The 22,284-nt window shown below is 36.3% G+C and overlaps 1 protein-coding gene and 1 long non-coding RNA gene across 2 annotated transcripts; both read left to right on the plus strand.

Moving 5' to 3' along the window:
• The first annotated feature begins 307 nt into the window (after positions 1–307).
• On the plus strand, positions 308–18,542 carry LOC123638794 (rap guanine nucleotide exchange factor 2-like). Its single transcript, XM_045552619.1, has 13 exons — positions 308–364; positions 995–1,153; positions 6,988–7,140; positions 7,690–7,854; positions 8,797–8,904; positions 9,004–9,207; positions 9,308–9,422; positions 9,872–10,121; positions 13,850–14,010; positions 14,628–14,868; positions 16,813–17,196; positions 18,113–18,324; positions 18,415–18,542. Exons 1-13 carry the CDS (start codon positions 308–310, stop codon positions 18,540–18,542), a joined length of 2,337 nt encoding a protein of 778 aa, XP_045408575.1.
• A 622-nt stretch (positions 18,543–19,164) lies between these two features.
• On the plus strand, positions 19,165–20,917 carry LOC123638422. Its single transcript, XR_006735347.1, has 3 exons — positions 19,165–19,195; positions 20,235–20,458; positions 20,798–20,917. It is a non-coding gene; the product is annotated as an uncharacterized LOC123638422 (long non-coding RNA).
• The last annotated feature ends 1,367 nt before the right edge of the window (positions 20,918–22,284 follow it).

The raw sequence follows: 22,284 nt of genomic DNA on the forward strand, positions 1-22,284 counted from the left end.
GCCGTTAGAGTTTGAATGATGCTGTAAACTGACAGTTGCCCCTGAATCAACTGCTATCTCCATGGTGACAGAATTCTTTGTATATATACCTGTAAGAAACTCAACTTGTCCTGACGATACTTCAGTATATTTGTCAATATACTGGGCTAAAAGAAACATTTTCGTTTTAAATATTTGTTTTTAAATAAAAGTCATGGTTTTGACTAGAATTAGCTCTTGCTTTTCAAAGCAGCTCTTGGAATTTATTCACCAGTTGCCTGCTTTTGCCAAAATGACAATGTCGTTGAGACGGGAACTCTGGGCAGTCATGGCGTTTGCGGTGGTGGAAAGAGCAGGAACCATAGTTTTGAATGATGGTGAAGAGGTTAGTAAATACTTCTACCACTTAAAAAGCTTCTTTTTGAGGATCTCTCAATACAGCAATTGAACAATCCATTTCTTTTTCTTCCTTTTAAAATCTCAACAAGTTTGAATAAATCAAGAAGCATGATACATGTCACAGAATTCCAAATCCATTAGTTTTGTTTTTCATTATTTGCAGTATTTATTATAATTTAATACTGATAGAAATTTTTTGATATTAACTTTTCAGTTTTCGCAACTTAAATGTTCATAAATATAATGCGTTTTGTCAGACAAAATGATATTCTTATTGAGGCAACAGTTACCATATTATCTTGTTTACATGTGCTTCGGGGGACAGAAGAAATTTTTTGTTTTGTGTCATTTTAGAGAATCATCATCCAAAGTCAAATTAAAAGGGCACAATGATACATACTCTGTGGTAGACATATGAAAATATGTAGATATGTGGTTGTGTTTTATTCTTTGTTTTGTGAACTTGTTAAGCAGTTTATTTCACTTGTTATTTGTTCCATCTTAAAAATGGAAGATGTACTAAATCATTTTTTGGGACAATTCTAGCACTGACAGATTATGAGCATGATGTTATATTTTATAGTTTCTTTTCTTTCTGTTTTTTTTTTTTGATTAGCTGGACTCATGGTCAGTGATTCTCAATGGTTCTGTGGAAGTGACTTATCCAGATGGAAAAGCAGAAGTATTACGTATGGGAAAGAGTTTTGGTGTCTCTCCTACCATGGACAAACAATACATGAAAGGAGTAATGAGAACAAAGGTGGATGACTGCCAGGTATAAAATAATCATTAAAAATGCATATTTTATTCTTGAAAAAGAACACTTATATGCAGTTGTGATAAGACTTTTATTGTACCCCAGGAAATTAAAAATTAATTTCCATTTAAGTCATTTGAACTCCACAGAGCTATGTGTTCTGTTTTTTTAAGAAAGCGTTCTACAAATATAGGTTTTAAAAATTGCCGTCAATAATATCCATCAAAAATATGGAAATAAATGCACATCATGAAAAGAAATAAGTACATTAATAAAGATGATATGGTACAGTTATGCAATGTTTTTACTTAAATACCTATAAAGAGTTGATTTTAGAAGAGTCATGGAAATTCATCATAGTATGAATCAGTAGAAAAACTTGCTAGTCAAATAATTGCTAATAAAAAATATTTTATAACAAAATAATGTTGTTATTATATTAATATTCATTATTTAAAAGCATTTAATAATGGACTAGAGAAAATGTTAAGACCAAATGTGAAATTTAATTAGATTGATGTCACTGGTAGCCTCTGTATTACTGAGAAATTTAAGATACTTTTGTTATTAAATGTTTATAATTTATGTCTTCTAAAAACATTTGTCTTTGAAAGATAAAATGTTTTAAAGTAAATAATCAAAAGTTTAACTTAGAGTAATTAATGTTAAGTGCTCATTGTATTTATTAGTCTGCAGTTTGAAAGACATTTGAATATGGATTATTCTAAAAGAACATAATTGAATTTTTATAGTGTCAGATCACTGTAAAATGGTGTCGCTCACTTAAATATTCATTGTTGGCATTTTACTTACCAAAAGAAAAATGACCATTGCTGTACATAAAATAATCTTACCTACAGAATCAAAATAATTTTGCCAGATAATTCCTTCAGCAAGCAAAAAAAAAAAAAAAAGGCTAGGAATTCAATGTTTTAAAGGTGTAATGCCAGAAAAGCATTCTCTATATAAGTCAACTCTCAATTATTTGATATATACAGGAAAACAAAATGGTAGCTAAATCCTTAAGTCTTTATTTGCCCTGGGACTGTGCATTTAAAAGGGGTTATGTGATATTTTAACTCTGAAATGGTACTCAAAAAAAACAATAAAAGCAGAGTCAAAACAAGTTAGAAAACTGGTAAAGGTTTTTCCATCCTACTGTCTTATCAGTTCTTCCCCGAACCCTTTCGATGTTGAGATCACAAGACTGGAGTCAGAATCTCTGTTGTTAAAGGGCAAGTAAAAGTTACTTCGTTTTTGAGAATTCCAGCTGTTAACATTCACAGTTGGTCAAATGCTTTCTGTTAGAAATTTTATGATTGTGGGGCTGAAATGATGTAAGAGGCATAGGAATATTTTCAGAATAATTGATGAAAACGTTATCTGAATATTGCGGAGTGCTGACGTCACATCAAATGTAGCAGCTAACATTAACTATGTAGGAGCTCTGGGAAAGGAAGGGGAGGTAGGGGTGATGTTAGGGAAGAGGGTCTAGCCTGTTTACAGAATGAGGGATTGGTAGGAAACACAGATAGTCAGCAAGGGTTGAGTTCAATTAAAAAAAGACTCTGATTAAGATATATAGACTCCTGGGCCGGGCGTGGTGGCTCACACCTGTAATCCTAGCACTCTGGGAGGCCAGTGCGAGAGAATCCCTGGAGGTCAGGAGTTCAAGACCAGCCTGAGCAAGAGCGAGACCCCCCCTCTCTACTAAAAATAGAAAAAATTAGCCGGGTGTGGTGGTTAGCACCTGTAATCCCAACTACTCGGGAGGCTGAGGCAGGAGGATCACTTGAGCCCAGGAGTTTGAGGTTGCTGTGAGCTAGGCTGATGCCACGGCACTCTAGCCTGGACAACAGAGTGAGACTCTGTCTCAAAAACAATTAATTAATTAATTAAAAAAAAGATATATGGACTCCTATAGCTCTTAATATGGCCTATAGCTCCTAAAATAAAATTAATTATAAAGAAGGTCAAGGGCAAGGTACCTGTTAGAGAAAATCTGTCTCCTCTCCACTCCACTCCAGCCACTGTAAAAGGGACATGTTAAATCAGGGATTTCAGTCTTGTACTTCCACCGACATTTTATCCCCGAGGGATCCCTTTACAGGGATGGAGAACGAATTTGGACGTTCTAATGTAACTGCTTGTTTGGGATAGCATTTTGGGGCCTTTCTGTTAAAATGTCTTGTCTCTGTCAGAAAATACAAATGCTAGCTGCTTATCCTCTTGTAACTGTGGGACTTGGAATTAGGGAAAGTAAAGGAAACAGTGAGAATAGTTTTATTCCTCCGTAAAGTAGCCTCTGTAAGTTTCTGTCATTCTGTTGTCCACATTGTAGGGGATCAACAGCTATTGAACAAAAGTAACAAAAGTGAGATATCTTTACCAACCAAAAGCAACTTTGCCTAATGAGGATTGGCCCTCATTATCTTATATTCCAGTGGGTTCCAAAACGAATATTAGCTAATGTGATATATGGTTGAGCTCATGTTAAGCCCAAGAACACAAAGGTGAATGCACTAAATTTAACATTTATTTGGATCCTATGATATGGTCAAACTTGCGTTTTGTTCTGGGTCCCTTCTTTGTATTCTCCTCTTCCAGATGTCTCTCTTTAGTGTTTATTCTTATTGCCCTACTTGATGGGAAGGACAAAGGTCAGAGCTTGGTATAGACATCCTCCATACCAAGCGCTTGGTAATGGTTTTCCATTCCCCACATATACCTCTTTCTTTTCTTTTTCCCTTCTCCCGTGTCCCTTTTTCCCTTTCCTCCTCTTCCACCCTCCCACTCCCTTTATTCTTCTCCCTTTTTGCCTTCTCCACTGCCTGTGTCTTAGACCTGCCAGTGACACCCAGGCATTGCTTAGCCCTGCCCTCCACCCTTCAGTGGGGAACGAGCACTTGGAAATCTATGTGAACAATTAGGTATGAACTTCCCTTACAAACTACAAAGTGTCGGTTTAAACAGATCTAACCTCTTAGGGTACATCTGTGTCAGACTCAACTTTTCCTGGGATCATGGGAGGTAATGACATTTGGATTGAAAAAGTCGTGTTGGGGCCGGGCGCGGTGGCTCACGCCTATAATCCTGGCACTGTGGGAGGCCGAGCCAGGTGAATTGCTCGAGGTCAGGAGCTCAAGAAGAGCTTGAGCGAGAGCCTGAGCAAGAAGAGCGGGACCCCGTCTCTACTAAAAAATAGAAAGAAATTATCTGGACAACTGAAAATATATATAGAAAAAATTAGCTGGGCATGGTGGCACATGCTTGTAGTCTCAGCTACTTGGGAGGCTGAGGCAGAAGGATTGCTTAAGCCTAGGAGTTTGAGGTTGCTGTGAGCTAGGCTGACACCACGGCACTCACTCTAGCCTGGGCAACAGAGCAAGACTCTGTCTCAAAATAAATAAATAAAAAGTAGTGTTGGTTGAGAAAGCAGCTTGCTATGAATAAATTGAAAGTTGACTATACTAATGTTGATTGAAGTTTGATTTTATTTCATTCATTGTCTTAATTTTTCTACCTAAGTATAAATTATTATGTCATGTGCTCAAAGGAAAATAATCCTGTGACATAAACTGCCATGGACCTTTTATAAATGAAATCCTGTTTGAATTTTTAGTTCATCTCAGGGTACTAAGATTACACAGTACTTTCATGTGTTTATTAGTTGTCTGAAAGTCTAAAACCTCACTAAAACAATGCGCAGATTTTTCAGCAGACTTCATCATACCAGTTAAAATTAAATGTTACCTGTGAATTTCACGTTAGATCTACAGATTTCTTAAAGAAAAAGTAAGTTGCTATTTTAAAAAGATAAATATTTTCAACTAAAATTTATTTCTTTTTAGATACCAGTTCTATATGGCCATATTAGAAATTCAGTTGGGATCTTTTTTTCTTTTTGGATGATATTTCAGTTTGCTACAGAAGAAATGCCAAAATGTCCGTCTAGACACCAGGAATTCCAAATCAAATTTATTCTAATTTCTTTAATGTCTTTAGTTAAGAAAATTAATTTTAGTATATTTCTCTTTAAAAAGCATTTTTCCATCTATTTAGCTACTTATTTATTTGAACTCTGGGATCTATTTCTTTTTTAGAGGACAAATGAGAAATGATGCTTTAATTATGTTCGATAAAACTGAGTGTAAGAAAGAACACCTAAAATTATTTGGCGATAAAACCTTTCTAAATCTCCTCTACAGATCTGGGGAACAATTTTGCCGCTCTATAAATAGAAAGAAAGATAATTTTAAGTTAAGAGACTAAGGATCATATTTTTGAAAACATACACGCCTGTGGTCAGTGTTATGGAAATGGGTTTTTTAAAAAGGTATTTTTAAAAATTTAATGAAACTATGCATAATAATGTACAAAAATGCCTTTCTGAATTTTAAACTTTTTGATTCTAAATGCTTAATAGAAAAATTAGTGAGATTATGTCAGCCAACTCAGTGGGAGAAACTTGATATTGCAATATGCTGTTTCTCTTACGACCTACTTACTGTTCTACTGCTTAAAAAAACTATTGATTATGCAGAAAGTATGGAAAATATAGAAAAGGACATTAAATAAAAGGAAAGTTGCTCATAATTTGCATTGCTCAGAAATAATATTAACATTTTATTATGTTTCCCTCCAAAATTTTGTGTGTGCATGTGTAAGTTTTTAAAAACTTAGCCAGCATGTAATTAGGAGGCTGTTTCTTCATCTGTACGGCAGGGATAAGAGTACCTTCCTCAGGGTATGACTAGGAGAACAAACTGAGAAAGTTCCTGCATGGCTACTATAATATGATGTGATTATGATGATGATGTTCTTGTCATTATGACTATTATTATAATATTTAGCATCGTATCTTTGAAAAAAGTTTAATAGGATCATCAAAGCCAGAGTTCTACATGATTTGGGGTGGTTGCATCATATTTTATCTTATGTACAATCTAATTTAACTACCTCCTTATACTTCATCTTCTTCATATTGAAAGAGAAAAAGAAATGTCATAACTATTTCCATTCCCAAATGATTTCTTAAATCAGAATAAATCGTTCAAAATTTAAGGAAAATAATTTTTATTTGTTCAAGTGTCTGTTCTTATCTCCTCACTGGCCTCTGGTTAATTTGAGTAGTAAGTGGTTTCTATAATTCATTCTTAACTTTCTTTAAAACTACTAAGACATGGCATTATTTGAATGGTTTGTCCTAAGCTCTGAATTTTTTAATATTTGGGGTGGTGAAGGAGTGATTAATTGATATGCATATTGTTAACTTTAAGAGCAACGATTACCGTTAAAGATGTGAAGCTATGACAAATGTGTGGCTTATTCTGTAACCTTCCTTGAACACGCTTTCTAAAATGGTATCTCATCAATATAGCTAGCAAATTTATGTATCCACTCCTTTAGGTATCTTTGAATGTATTTTTTATTTAAGACCATTCTTATTTAGAGTTGTTGCTTTTTAAATCTTTAAATTTTTAAAATTCACTACATGATAATTAAATTTTTGTATGTGTCCTCCTAGCGTTCCTCTCCCCCCGTTCCCCCGTCAGTGTTTTTAACTGAAAGGAGCATGAAAAAGGACTCTTCTAATTTTGTCTTCTTTTACAATTGTTACGATTTTGAATGTAAAATACATATAAATATTCTAAAAGAGAAACTTTTCGTGACCAAGGAAGAAATGCATTAAAAGTAGAGGAGTCTGATTAACGTGCATTACTGCATTAATTTAGAAAGTAATTCTCAAAACAGGGAAAAATGTCAGTTTTAAATAATTAAAACACTGAATTATTAGTCCTGCTAGGTCTTTTGCAAGCACTTTATCACATGTGACTTATGTGTTATTCCAGTTCGTCTGCATAGCCCAGCAAGATTATTGCCGTATTCTCAACCAAGTGGAAAAGAACATGCAAAAAGTTGAAGAGGAAGGAGAGATGGTCATGGTGAAAGAACACCCAGAACTTGATCAAACTGGAACAAGAAAGGGACACATTGTCATCAAGGTAAGACAAAGAACCACCCCTGCGTCCCATGGAATGGAATTTTTTTGGTAGTATCACTTGTGGCAATTTAGGTTTTTGTCAGTTTTTGTTTTATTTTATTTAATGGATTTATCTATTTCTATTTTGAGACACGGTCTTCTCTGTTGCCTGGGCTAGAGGGCAGTGGCACGATCATAGCTCACTGCAAACTCAAAACTCCTGGCTCTAAGCAATCTCCTGCCTCGGCCTCCTGAATAGCTATGACTATAGGCATGCACGACCACGCCCAGCTAATTTTTAAATTTTTTCTTTTGGTAGAGACAAGGTCTCACTGTGTCACTCAGGTTGGTCTCAAACTTCTGACCTCCTGATTTTTTTTTTTTTCATTTTTAATCATAGTATCTGTTAAAGGTTATCAGTTATGAAAAAACTTCTGATTTCCTGAAAAATAGTTTTATTAATTATTGTCTGTGTTGCTACCTAGTTCATTTTATGTTGAAGATTTGAAATCAAGATACCATGTAAATGTTAAATATTCGGGGTAGTGATTAAACCTTTGATTTGCTACAGGACACCTCAGAAAGGTTAATGATGCGTTTGGTGGAAGAGCCTTCAGTAGTAGATCCAACATTCATAGAAGACTTCCTGCTGACCTACAGGACTTTTCTTTGTACCCCATGGAGAGTGTGCAGAAGGTTGCTGGAGTGGTTTAATGACCCAAGCCTCAGGGATAAGGTTGGAACTATATTGTTTTGGCTCTTAAATATGAAATATTAAAATGTAAACCTGAAGATACTTTTAATGTATATTTTTGTTCCACGAGTTATACTCAGATTAATACAAGAGTGTGCTTCTTAAGCAACAAAAAACAAAAAACAAAAAAGGTGATACAAATATTAGTATTATACATTTCTAAGTTCAGTCCTAGAAATGTCTTTTTTTCTTTAAATACCAAGGCCAATAAATTGGCCACCAAATGCTTAAACTTTAATTGTATTGGGAATATGTTAAAATATAACCAAATATCTGGATTCCATGGGAATCTGCATTCTCTAGTTTGGTAGACAGTCAGTGGACACCAGATAAAAGTTACAATTCTTAAATTGGCATCAAAGCAGCATTTCATGACAGCCAATGCTGCCTGTAGGCTCCAGCAATATAATTGTAAGGAGACTAGAGACCATCTTTAGGAGCTCTGGAGAGCTCTGTCAAGGCCAGATTGGATGATAAATTACATAGTCTTATCTCCTTCCTTTTACAACCTATTCCCTTAGAGATCTTTCTAGGCTTTTTAATACTATTCATTCTCTTGGTCTAGTTTGTTCTTCTCCCTGTATTGTTTAGTTTCTGTCTTTTTTTCTATTAACCTGGCTTGGTTGGATTATACCTTTGCTTTTCTTTTGATCTGTTTCAAATGTGTTTTAATAGTAAAGCAAGATGTAAGTTAAATACTTTCACAGATTCAAAACCCTTCCTGGCAAAGCAACATAGTCTACATCCAAAGTATAAATATCTATTTTCAGAAGGTCATCTTTTGACATAAATAAAATGCTTATTGAAGGCTGACTGTTGTTTTCAGTAGTATTAGATCAATTGAAAATTAGATATCATTTTTGAAATGACTTTAATCACATTTTCACCATGAAGAACACTTATTGAAAATAATTGATTTTTCAGGTTACATGGGTAGTAGTATTGTGGGTGAAAAATCACTTCAGTGACTTTGACGGAGATCCTCTAATGACTGGATTTTTAGAAGAATTTAAAAGTAATCTGAAAAGAGAGGTACTATTTGTGTTTGTTTTTTTTTTTAACAAAAAATCAGCTTTAATTTCATTTATTCACTCTGTCTGAATTGACACCACTCTTTCTGAACTCCTACAGCAAATGGGTGTATATCTAAGGCTGTTAAATATTACATGTGCAGCTAAAGCCAAAAGAAGATTGATGACATTAACAAAACCGTCCCGAGAATCTCCTTTGCCTTTTGTCTTACTAGGAGGCTCTGAGAAGGGATTTGGAATCTTTGTTGACAGTGTAGATTCACGTAGCAAAGCAAGTGAAGCGGGCTTGAAACGTGGAGATCAGGTACGCTATTAGGAAATCCAAATTTAAGGGTGAAGTTTGGTGTTTTTTTTTCCTTTAGTTCGTTGTGATACTGACATTAATTTTATAATTTCATTTTTAGATACTAGAAGCAAATGGTCAAAACTTTGAAAATATTCAGCTGTCAAAAGCCATGGAGATTCTTAGCAATAACACACATTTATCTATCACTGTGAAAACCAATACCAATTTCTTTCGTAAGTATTATTACCTACTTTCATTTTTTTCTTGGTCTTTTTTTTTTTTTTACATTTAGTTATTGAAGGAATAGCAGTCATTTTTATAAGTAATATTTCAAACATAAGAGCAAACTATAGTAAAATGCATAGATGAAGTCTAAGTGAAAATCTGACTTGAAGACCACAAGTTATTTTTAAAATGTTTTTATTGATAAATGAAATCTTTTATCGATAAATACTAAAGGACCTATAGATTAAAGCATATACTATTTTTTAAACTTATTCCGACAGAGCAATGTGCAAGCAGCTTCTTGGTGTCATTCATTTATGGCAGTCATGTTTTTCTACAGGATTGCAATTTTGATAGCCAAAGCCTGTGCTTCTCATACATTTCTAAGTCCACCATTGCTTTGGAGTTCTTTAGATTGCTTATAATTAGCACTTTGTGGTGTTTCTATTTATTTTAGTATTTAAGGAACTTCTAACAAGATTGTCAGAAGAGAAAAGAGATGGTGCCCTTCACCATCCTAAAACTGGTGACATCAAAAAGGTCAGCCGCTACTCCATTTCAGATTTTGCTGTAGATGTGGAACAGGTGACAGGACTTGAAAAAGTGAATAAGAAAAGTGAAGCCAACACTGTTGGAGGAAGGAACAAGCTAAAAAAGAAGATATTCGGCAAGACTGGGATCAGTATCTTACCACAGAAACCATATAAGTGAGTGTCTGTGTAAATTTTCTGTATGTTATTTTATTGGTTAAAATGATACACAAAGGTATGTTTGTTTTGCATGAGTCTACTGTTTTAAGCTTTTATGGCTGAGCTAGTATAGAGAAGTAATATTAAACAATCAAGTTAGTTTTAATCCCATCTTTGCTACTTAATTGCCCACTCCCAATCTTCATTAGAGGATAGTCTAGCACTTCCCCATTTGAATTACTTTTTTCCTCGTCTGGACTTTTTAAAAAGTGTGTGTGTATGTGTTTGCCTCCTCTGTCCCCCAGGAAGATTCAGAATTGTTTTTGCTACTGTGTCGCTGTTTCTGGGTATCTTCACCACCATCAGCATCTGCTCTTTACCATTCAAATCATTGCTTCATCCAGTTGTCACTGTTCATCCCTGTCACTCTCTTTTGCCCCTCACTCTTCTATTTTCAGTTATTAAGTGTTGCGGAGACATCAGCAACCAAGTACACAACTACTTCCATTCTTTCTGATCAACTCTGTAGTCAGAATGTTAGGTGTATTCTTGAGTTTCTTCTTGGCTATTCTTATTTGTGCCAGAAGCTCAGGCCAGACAAAGTTGCAGGTGTCTCTTGATACTTTTTTAGCTTTGCTTATTTGTTTACTTCTTCGTTTTAGCTCCTTCTTGAGTCTAGGGATATTTTATTAAAAACTCAGTTACCATCAGCCTGTGCTTTGTTTTGTTTGGTTGTTTTTTTTGGTTATTTGAGACCTGGTCACACTCTGTAACCCAGGCTGGTCTTGAACTCCATGGCCTCAACTTGGTCTCCCAAAGTGCTGAGATTACAGGCATGACTCTCCACACCCAGCCTGTCAATTTTTTTTTTAATGTGAAGTGACTCAATATGCCACATTTAATTATATAGTCCTCAAACTACAATGATATAAGAGAGGATGGGCATGGTGGCTCATGCCCTGCACTTTGGGACGCTGAGGCAGGAGGATCCTTTGAGGTCAGGAGTTCAAGACCAGCCCGGGCAACATAGGGAGACCTTATGGAGCACCACTATAGTCAAGGTGGGAGGATCGCTTGAAAACCTACAAGTTTCAGGTTACAGTGAGCTATGATCAAGCCACTGCACTCAAGCCTGGGGGACAGAGCAAGACCCTGTTTCTAAAAAAATAAAACAAAATGCACACACACAGATACACGTATACACACACATACGAGATAACTTGAAAATATGTAGGTTAATTTCTTTCTTTGATAATTTAATAAGTCTAAAGAGAAGTAGTAGGTACAGACATTCAGGACTCTACATCAAGCATTTCTTTTTCTTTTTAAAAAAACTTCCTTTTCAGGCTGGGCACGGTGGCTCACTCCTGTGATCCTAGCACTTTGGGAGGCCAAGGCAGGAATATTGCTTGAGGCCAGGAGGTTGAGACCAGCATGGGCAACATAGCAAGACTCCATCTCTGCAAAATATATTTTAAACAGCTAGCCAAGCGTGGTGGTGTGCACCTCTATAGTCTCAGCTCCTCGGGAGGCTGAGGCAGGAGGATCACCTGAGCCCAGGAATTTGAGGTTGTACCTTTCACTCTAACCCGGGCAACAGAGTTGAGAGCCTGTCTCGAAAAAGAAAAAGAAAAAATTCCATGTTAGATAAAATTTTAATCCACAGATTAGAGAGAGATGATTTAAAATATACTACTGATGGGCTAAGTGTCAAACTTGTGTTGTCTCCATTGAACTGTAGAGTAATGAATGATTGGTAGTTTTGTGTCCGCTAAGGAAGACTTCTGTGGCAGAGTCCTAAGGATAAGGAATGACTATGATGGTTTTATTTATAACCTCAAGGGTATGTTTCTATTGAGTAAGTTTCTAAGAGACAAGGGATTAGGGCAGCTGGCATTTACAGAAAATAGGATTTGATTTTTAAAATGACCCTTCTTGAAGAAAAATTTATTTTTAAATGGATCAAAAAAAAAAAAAACTTACCAAAATGCAGAATCATTAGCAGCACAATAACAAAAAAAGATCTGAGAGTCAAGAGAGACCAAGAGTTAAATATGAACCTTGAAACAAAAAACAAAAGTCACCATGACCCTGGCAAGTATTAATACAATGTGACATATAAGAACTGGGATATAATCTATCCACAGCATAGGATGTTGGCCAGGCACACTGCATGAGAATACTATGTATAATTTTGTTCTGTATGTATCTAAATACATCTCTCCAAAGAGATACTCAAAAGCTAGACAAGGGAAAGAAAAGACAATTAGTTATACTGACACTGAAAAAACTAAGATATTTAAAGGACAGCTCAGTAAACTGTGAGATCCATTATATTGGTAATAGACCTGGTTTAAGAGTAACTACTACTTAAGATTTTCTAGAAATCAGCATGTTTATGAAAAAAAAAATTTTTTTTACAAAGCTGCTAAACCAGTAAGTCAAAGAAATCTAGATGTAACATATGGTTGGGTTGTTTTTTTTCTCTGAAACCTCATCAGTATTACAGAAGTTAAGATGCTGGAGAGAAAGACTGTTAAACCCAGAGGAAAGAAGGAATAAGTCAATAGACTTGATTTTAATTTATGTCTTGTCTTTAATAGAAAGTTCTTGTCCTTGCTTATTTACCTCTATAACTTCCATTTTCCAAAAAAACCAAAGAGAAGGAATGTGGCTAGATTTTTTTTTTTTTTTTTACCACAATGACTCAAAAACAGTACGTATTATGATCAAGCCCTAATGTATGAAAACATAATAAATATTAAATGTCTTCATTTTATTTAGGATGCCTTAGTTTAAATCCAGACCTCAGTATAATTTTCTTGCTTCTCTTTTCAAGGTCTTTATAGAAACTAGTTAGAACCATAACCATTTGCTTGTGATCTCGTTGTTTTTGTGTGTGTACGCTTATTATTTTGCTTGGTCTTTTGTTTTAGAAACAGTTGACCCTTCAAAACTAGAAATCATTTTTATGTACTATTAAATCAGGTTTCAAGAGTTGTTCACAGTAACAGGTGTTTTATAAATGGAAATGAATTTTTATCTATCAACCAGTATTTCTCTGGGAATTTAAATGTGTAACTAGAAAATTTTGAGGAGGGAATTAAAAGTGAGTCATTGGATTTCCATTGCCTTTTATTTGATACTAGGAAATGTCATCATGCACCACCGCTTTTTTATGCTGTGTATAATTAAGAAATAATGTCTGTGTCAGGGTGTCCTTACATTTGACTCCATAGTGATCTCATTTTTTTCCTCTAAAACAATGGAGAATAAAATTAGGACAGTTTGGGTTTTTCCCTTCTTTTCATTTTACTCAATTTCTTCAGGTCTTGAAGATCAAATTATGAAACAATTTATCATTCTCATGCAGAACTATCAGTTGAGTGCCACTAAATGCATTCTTTGTAACGTATCTTTTCTTAAATCCATTTTCATGAGAAGCGAGAACTTATATTTTGTTGAATACGTTTCTCTAACAAGCTACTAATAATTATTATAGCTTATCTAATTAAAAATTAGGTTCTCCAGAAACATACTATATACTTAAGAAACAGAAAAACACATTGGATACATTTAAACAGTAGTTGCTTTTACAATTTTCACCCAAATTTATAAATGACATTTTATATTAACTGCAAGTTTTATACAATAGGGTTTGTTTATGGTCTGTGTCTTTATATGGCGATAGCTTACAACACTTTAACTTGCTGATAATTTATTTTCTGATTTTCCTCTTTGTTCAGTGATACTGAGATTGGTCAGTCTCAAGATGACAGCATAGTAGGATTAAGGCAGACAAAGCACATCCCAACTGCATTGCCTGTCAGTGGAACCTTATCATCCAGTAATCCTGATGATGTATTGCAGTCACATTATTACATTGTAGATTTTACGTCTACTCCTGGTAAGCATCACCAATACTTCTTTCGTTTCTCCTTCTAATATAATGGTAACGTTAGACATCTCTCTCTTGGTTTGGCATGAATTATATCAGATGCCCAGAGTCAAGATGAACCTTAAATTTCAAGCAGCTGGAACCAGTTCTTTTTATATTCTGCAGACTATTTTGATATGGCCATGGGCAAATTAATCTCTCCAAACTTGTTTCCTCTTTCATAAAATGAAGATAGCACATACTGTGCCGTTATTACTAAGTCTTATCTAGTAAGTAAAGTAAAAGGTATATTTTAGGTCAACTTAATGGGTTTTTCAATATAATAAAGATTTACTCCAGATTTAAATTTTGTTTTTTTCATACCAACATGACAGTCTTTTGTGCTGCTGTTGTATACTGATGTGTTTGCAATTACCTGTCGATCACTCAGTTATATATAGGGGAAGATGGAAGACGTGTTCTTGATTTAATCTATTAAGAGAGCTATAGTAAGGGAGAGGTCAAATGTCAGCATTACCTTATTTACAGAAGTTTTTGGGTTTTTTTCCCCCCAGATTACTGTTTAATTACATTATCATCTGTTATGAAACTCCCTTCTACTTACGTGTGACTTTTCTTTCCCCCAGACTTGCCAGATCAAGTACTAAGGGTTTTTAAGGGTGACCAGCAGAGCCGATACATCATGATCAGTAAGGACACGACAGCGAAGGAGGTGGTCATGCAGGCTATCAGGGAGTTTGCCATTACTGCTACGCCGGATCAATATTCTCTATGTGAGGTCTCCATCACACCTGAGGGAGTAATCAAACAGAGAAGACTTCCTGATCACCTTTCCGAACTTGCTGATAGAATACAACTGAGTGGAAGGTATACATTATCTATCTTACTGGATTTCTTCACCCACTCTTCAAAACCACATCAAAGTCTAAGAGATAGACTAGGTTTTAAAGGGTATCTTATATGATTGAGTGCCCCTGCAGATTAAAAAGGTTTTTTTCCCTTTTCACCAAGAATTGCTGTGTCAAATGCACACGGTCCACTACTGACCCTGACAAAGATCCTCTAAGAACTTGTTCAAGGATACTGTGACCTGAAAGTTGTTACTGACTCCCCAAGTGCAAGCAGTAGCTTCTCGAGGTTGCGCTTTAGGATACTGGCCTAGTAGAATGGTCAAGTAAGCTTAATGTAAAGTCACAGGTAAACCCTGATGCTGTCTTCTCCTTGGAAATATGTAGGTTCACAGACACATTTTCTAATAACATTCTAGTACCATTTGCTCGTGCATATCTAACTTTTCTAGGAGCTTCATTTATTTAGTCAGAGACATCTATGACAAGGTGGTTGGCTAAGACTGCCTATTATTATGTACCACACTATGAAATACGCATCTTAACTCTGAAACCAAACTTTGGTTACTACAGAGCTGGATCCTTTGCTGCACAAGTGCTTATATCACACATGTTACTTGCAAGAACACATTGTACCTGATTTTGTCATTCTCGTGAGTATATTTCCATTGTTAGGTGTATGTAATTTCATCTTCAAATCACAATAAATGAAAGTTGAAAAATGAAATAGTTAAGTTTTGGTTCTCATCTAGTGACTACATTCTGCACTGACAAAAATTATGTAGTTCCGTAAATCATATTTTTTCTGTTTTTCTTATGTATTGTTTCATTGTACTTTTTCATATTATAGATTTTTATTTCATTCATTCAAAACTTCCGTTTTCTTGCTATCAACTATTACTTCCTTATTCTTCTTCATTCTTTTTTCCAAACACAATCAGATAGTTTTGTGTTAGGTTTTTCTCTATCATTTGAATATACATTGATATATGTGTAACTGTGATAGAATTCTACATCTTCATTGACCTGCAGATTCACGATTCACATTCATTTCTCAAGAAACTCTTGGATGGGTCCATGTCATTGGCCTCATGAGTAACCGAAATGGAGAACATTAAATCTGTGAATTTATGACAGGTATATGTTTTCCGTCATAAATATCTGCCTTGGTGAATTATGCAAAAAAAAAACCACTTTAACTAGACCCCCACTGTGCTCATTCTGTTTCTGTGTTTCCTCATTTATGGAATTTGGCTTAGAAAAAACATCTACCAGCCATCCCCCCCCCCCCAAAAAAAAATCACAAGGCAAATATCTGAATGCTATTTTCAACCAGTTGTTTAGAAAAAGATAGGAGCACCAGCCCTGAGTTCTTATTCCGGCACTGGCAATAACTAGCCACTAATCTTTAAGAGCCTCCGTTTCCTATTCTGAAAAATAGGGATTATACCTGCTCCACTTACACATAGGGTTTTCGTGAAAATCGAGATTAAGTAAAGTTGGATTCATCCAATTTGGACCCATCAGTAATCACAGAGTCTCTCTTCACCGTGGGAAAATAGAGTGATGACCTGTGCCTGAACTTTCCCGCGTCCTGCTATCAGTCCTATTCCCTCATTTAAGTTGAAAATACAAGCTGTAGCTATTTTCTGTCATTTTTAGCCAAAAAGATAAAATAATTTAGAAAGAAAGAATGGAACGGAAAGGAAGAAAAGGAATTAAACCTGGTACAAATGAAATTCCATGTGATCTGTTTGTTTCCATCACCGACTTCGGGATAGGTGGCTCTATGACGTGGCCACTCAGACAGCACCTGCACTCTCTGCCTTGGTTGGACAGAGCCCTTACATCATTGAATGCAGTGTTCTCTCAAACTTTCCGCAAAAAGTAGCATTATTCTTTCCAGGAATATCATGAGACTGCTGCTCAGGCTTTAAATCTGGTTTGTTTCTCGTTTGCATAGGTATTATCTGAAAAACAACATGGAAACACAAATACTTTGTTCAGACGAAGACGCTCAGGAGCTGTTGAGAGAGAGCCAGATTTCCCTACTTCAGCTCAGCACGGCTGAAGTGGCCACGCAGCTCTCTCTGCGCAATTTCGAACTATTCCGCAACATTGAACCTACTGAATACATAGATGATGTATTTAAACTCCAATCAAAGACCGGCTGTGCCAACCTGAAGAAATTTGAAGAAGCCATTAACCAGGAAACATTTTGGGTAGCATCTGAAATTCTGAGAGAAAAAAACCGGCTGAAGAGGATGAAGCTCATTAAGCATTTCATCAAGATAGCACTGCACTGTAGGGAGTGCAAGAATTTTAACTCAATGTTTGCAATCATCAGGTAGGAGAGCATACTTTTCTTAAGATTGAATTCAGTTTACAGATTTAAAATAAGTATCAATCCAGTAACACCACATAATTACTATAAATGCAGTAGGTTTTAATGGACTCATAATGAACAATTCTTTTTCTCCGAATCCTAATGTAATCCTTAATTTAAAATCTGTCATATGCTGATTTGGAGCCCTGAAAATCTATATCCCCCACTTTTTTTCTTTCTTTCTTTTTTTTTTTTTTTTTTAGCTCTGTGACCTTGGGCACATTACTTGAACTTCTCTGAACACCATTTTATTTCTCTGTAAAATATCAATACCCCAAGGAATTGTCAAGAGGATTAAACAATATGATGTATGTGGAGTTCCATCAGAAAGCACAAAGCAGATGCCCAATAAATGTTAATTTTCTTCTCTTTTAAGTCCTTAGACTGAGCTTGGAAGAAAGTACGAATGGAAGCAATTAGCTATATTGATGTGAAGCATGATTATTAAATGAGTCATTTTCTCTGTGGAAGTTTGGCTATGCTCTCATTGCTATCAGAGCTTTTGTTTTATTTTGTTACTGTATGATATTTGCCCAGTTTGTTTTATCAAACGGCTATTGTGGGCCACGTGCTGCTGTGTGTACAGAGACAAAGCATCAGTACTTATACCCTAGTGGTTCTGAGGCAGATGAGGAGGGAACAAAAGGAAGAGAAGAATAAAACCCCTTGGCTTGACCCTGGCTCTACTTCCATCAGCCATTCTTGTTACCCAGAATTCCCCTTGCGAGTTTCTTATGCCTCCTTCTGTACATTGTTATGTATATAAAGCACACTTGCAGAGGTGTTATATGTCAGTACTTAATCTGTACACTAGTTTACTCCCTTCATTTTGGAAGAGATCATTTAATTGTAGACCACTTTTTCTTCCTCCTCTCAGTGGTCTCAACCTGGCACCAGTGGCAAGACTGCGAGCGACCTGGGAAAAACTTCCCAATAAATACAAAAACCTATTTCAAGATCTCCAAGACCTATTTGATCCCTCCAGAAACATGGCAAAGTATCGCAATGTCCTCAATAGTCAAAACCTACAAGCCCCCATAATCCCTCTCTTCCCACTTATCAAGAAAGATCTCACATTCCTTCATAAAGGTAAATATAAGGTAGAGGATTTCTTTCATCACTTGGACCGGCATAGAATACAGGCCATATGATTTCCTTTTCCTTCTCTGTCAATTACAGGAAATGACTCAAAAGTATACGGGCGCGTTAACTTTGAGAAGCTAAGGATGATTGCAAAAGAAATTCGTAATGTGAGCCGAATGGCTTCAGTTAAGGTGGACCCGGCCCTCGTGTTCAGGACTCGGTGAGTGTGTCCTCTTCAGTGTGGCACATGTGGGATGAGAGAAGGTTAAGTGGAGAGCTTCCCAACAAATGACAAAAAAAGTTGAATATTTGTATTTGTAGTATGTCAGAAATTATATTAGGACAGGTTGAGAATCACCACCATTTACTCTTTGGAGTAAATGTCTTATTCTGCACCACGGGCACTTTTGACTGTCAGTAAAATTAACCTGTCCTTCAGACATTTTTGATTTAACATTAGTCACAATGATATGTTTATTTTTCAGAACAATGACTTATACAGAGCTAAAATTCATACCTAGTAGTATGAACTAAAATACGTAAATAACCCAAACAGTAGTGTCTCAATATCCACGCAGTGGGATTCAGCTGTCAGCGTGGTCAAAAATGACAAATTCAGTGAGGGAGAGAAAGAAGCCAGTCTTCTTCTAGAAAAAAATATTTAAATATATTTGTCTATTGAGCCAGAAAAATAATTCTGGTAAAGTTGTATGTGTGAGGTAATTATGCAGTTTAATGTTTGTGTGCTTCCAGAACTGTTTATCCAGAAGCCTAGTCTTTTTTTTCTGAGCTTGTTATCTCTCTGTCTCTCCTTCTGCACCAGTGCTTCAATCTCCATGGCTCTCACTTGCAGGAAGAAGAACTGGCGGAGGTTGGGGTAAGTGGTGGAGACCTTGCATAGCCACACGTGGTTCTTATTCTGCTCACTGCATTGTTTTCTTCCCTGCTATATTTTCTGATGCTTTGCATTGTTGCATTTTTGTCTTAACCCTCTTGGTGTAACAGAATTTCACATGGCAAACTGACTTCGAATTTACTCTGTTGGGGCTTTTGCTTTTGAAGTTATGATCCGTAAGAGCTGTGAAATGATTGACGATTGTTCTGGGGAACTGTAGGCCAGGCATATTTCTGAGCTCTCAGATTTCATTTTAATGTAATTTGTATGTCTTGAAACAACAATACCCCAAGTAGGAGGAGGGTAGTGAGGATGGTAGAAGGAAAAATCATGCAATTACAATAGTGTTGCATAGGTATGTCAGAAGTAAATACGTAAAATATAAAAGGTGCCCCCAGGTGTTAAAACCAAACTTTTTACAGCTCAACTAACTACTGTTTTCATTCTCTGTAAACCAATCTTTTTAAACAATAATGCTTGCTAAATATTAATAGTTTCCATACATACGCATTTACATTTGCATGACCGTGTTATTAACAGACTGACAATATTACTGTAACAACTCACCACATTCACCCCACAGGATAGGAAAACAGTTGTGAAATTGCAGTCAGTTTGATTTAAATCTAGAGAAAACATGCTCTTTAGGAGAAGTACATTTGATATTGCAAACCTTAATGATTGTAGCTGTATATTCTTGCATGAACTTCTGTATATATGATTGTTATTTACTAGCTTCTATGACAGAACCATCTTGAATGCTCTACGGAGGTGAAAAGTACAATTTCCTACTTGGAACAGAACAGGTGCCAAACGTACATATTTTTATGTATATTATGTATAAGGTTTTAACTAAAACAATTTTTCTATATTATTCCTTTATAACAGTATGCTGACTAGAATGGGGCATGTGACCTTTTGAACAGGGAATATGTATATTCATATAGGTCTTGGCCCATTTGGAACAGATAAAATAATCCCATGCTACAGTGCGCTGCGTATCTACCTTTTCGTCTTCCAGGTCTCTCAGCCAGGGTAGTACTAATGCAACAGTGCTAGATGTTGCTCAGACAGGTGGCCATAAAGAGCGGGTACGTCATAGTTCCTTTCCCAATGTCAAAAAGCTTTATGAAGATGCCCAAATGGCTCATACAGTGAAGCTGTACCTGTCCAATCTGAAGCTAGAAGTGAATCAGAAGCGTCTTTGGATATTATCACTAAACTGTGAGCTGCCAACCCACACACGTGAGTTTTTCCTTAAAATGGCTGCAGACTTTGGCTGGAATACAGATTTGTTTCCTCTGGTATGGGTGGTGAGAAAACGCGGCTTAGTGCAGAGGGAGGGATAGCAACACTGAGATATCCTAGCCTTTCCCTTGAATGCTGCTATCGAGTACCATGCAGCACCGTGCTTGGCCAAGCACTTGTGTCCACCTGGGGAAATTGGGGAGACTGGGGAGGATGACACTGTGGCTGCATCAGGGGTAACCGTTGCTTTAGTTTCATCCTGACACAGCCAGTACATATGCAAGGGACACATGGGTGAATGGGGCTCCCATTTGCATGCCTGGTTTTCTCACAAAGGTACTGCCAAGGTGATTCATGGACACCCCAAAAGGTTGAGGCGCACCAGGTCAGAAAAGCACGGAACTCGGTGTGTCTGCTGCCTTTGACAACCCTATCCCAGCCAACACTCAGCAGCAAATTCAGGTACCACTTGAAGCAATAATGCCACTTAATAGTGAACCACAAGACCCCAATGTGTAGGTTTCTGGCCTTATGCATCAAGGAATTTTGGACACCATCTTAGAAAAATAATGTGTGATGTCTTTCCTGTTGTACATTTTACCAAGTATTTTTATTTTTAAATATACATACATATAAGGTATGGAACTGTCCACATGTTTCGATTTTTATTTATGTGTTTAATAGTATAATCATCTTTTGAGATTGCTAATTTCATAAAGTAAATATCTTTGTCCTGCCATGACTCTATTTTTTTTTTTTCTTTTTGAGACAGACTCTCACTCTGTTGCCTGGGCTAGAGTGCCGTGGCGTCAGCCTAGCTCACAATAACCTCAACCTGGGCTTAAGCGATCCTTCTGCCTCAGCTTCCCGAGTAACTGGGACTACAGGCATGCACCACCGTGCCTCGCTAATTTTTTCTATATATATTTTTAGCTGTCCAGATAATTTCTTTCTATTTTTAGTAGAGACGGGGTCTCGCTGTTGCTCAGGCTGGTCTGGAACTCCTGACCTCGAGCGATCCTCTTGTCTCGGCCTCCCAGAGTGCTAGGATTACAGGTGTGAGCCACTGCCCCCGGCCCATGACTCTAATATTTTATGTAACTAGGGTACCCCCTCAGTTTCCGTCCTTTATGTAGGCAACAGATAAAAAGATGTGCATTTTAGTATTCTTGCTGCAGAAAATGCTCATGCAGTTCTAGAATTATCTTCTACGTAGCTACTAATGTCTCAAATCCTTTGTTCTATTTTCAAACCTAACAAGTATCAGTGCCTAAGAATCCTGGTGACAAAAAGCCTGGCAAATCCAAAACCTCCCCGGTGGCTCCCAGGGCAGGGTCACAACAGAAAGTACAACCCCGACAGCTGCGGTTACCACAAAAAGTCAACCAGGGGCTGCAGGTTCCTGCTGTGTCCCTTTACCCTTCTCAGAAGAAAGTCCCCGTAAAGGATCTTCCACCTTTTGGCAACTGATTAAATTCATTTCCTTTTTTGGTGCTATTCCCTATCATGTTTTTTTCAGATTAGGAAAAAACTATTTGCATTGCAGAACTTTGTCTAATATACTTGAGCTTCTCTGTGATTATTATCGCCCAATAAAACTTTCAAGTTAAGTAAATTTTACTTTTGCCAGGAAAAGGAGTTGTTTTTATGAATACTATCTCATTTAAACATGCTCATTTGTCATGATGGGGTATCATGGTGACTTTATACGTTTGCTAATTTAATTTTTAATGACTACAGAAGATGCTTTGTCCATATATATTATTTAAATTAGTTTTGCCTTATGACCAATGAATTGCTATAATTTAGGCAGAATATTTTCA

This window comes from Lemur catta, chromosome 5 (assembly GCF_020740605.2).
Source record: "Lemur catta isolate mLemCat1 chromosome 5, mLemCat1.pri, whole genome shotgun sequence".
Taxonomy (NCBI): Eukaryota; Metazoa; Chordata; class Mammalia; order Primates; family Lemuridae; genus Lemur; species Lemur catta.

Excerpts from the sequence above, each read along its gene's own strand:
- LOC123638794 (XM_045552619.1), top strand. The coding sequence starts at position 308 with ATGGCGTTTGCGGTGGTGGAAAGAGCAGGAACCATAGTTTTGAATGAT. Across the intron at positions 1,154-6,987 it reads CAAAGGTGGATGACTGCCAG|TTCGTCTGCATAGCCCAGCA; the intron begins GTATAAAATAAT and ends GTGTTATTCCAG. Across the intron at positions 17,197-18,112 it reads TCAATGTTTGCAATCATCAG|TGGTCTCAACCTGGCACCAG; the intron begins GTAGGAGAGCAT and ends TCCTCCTCTCAG.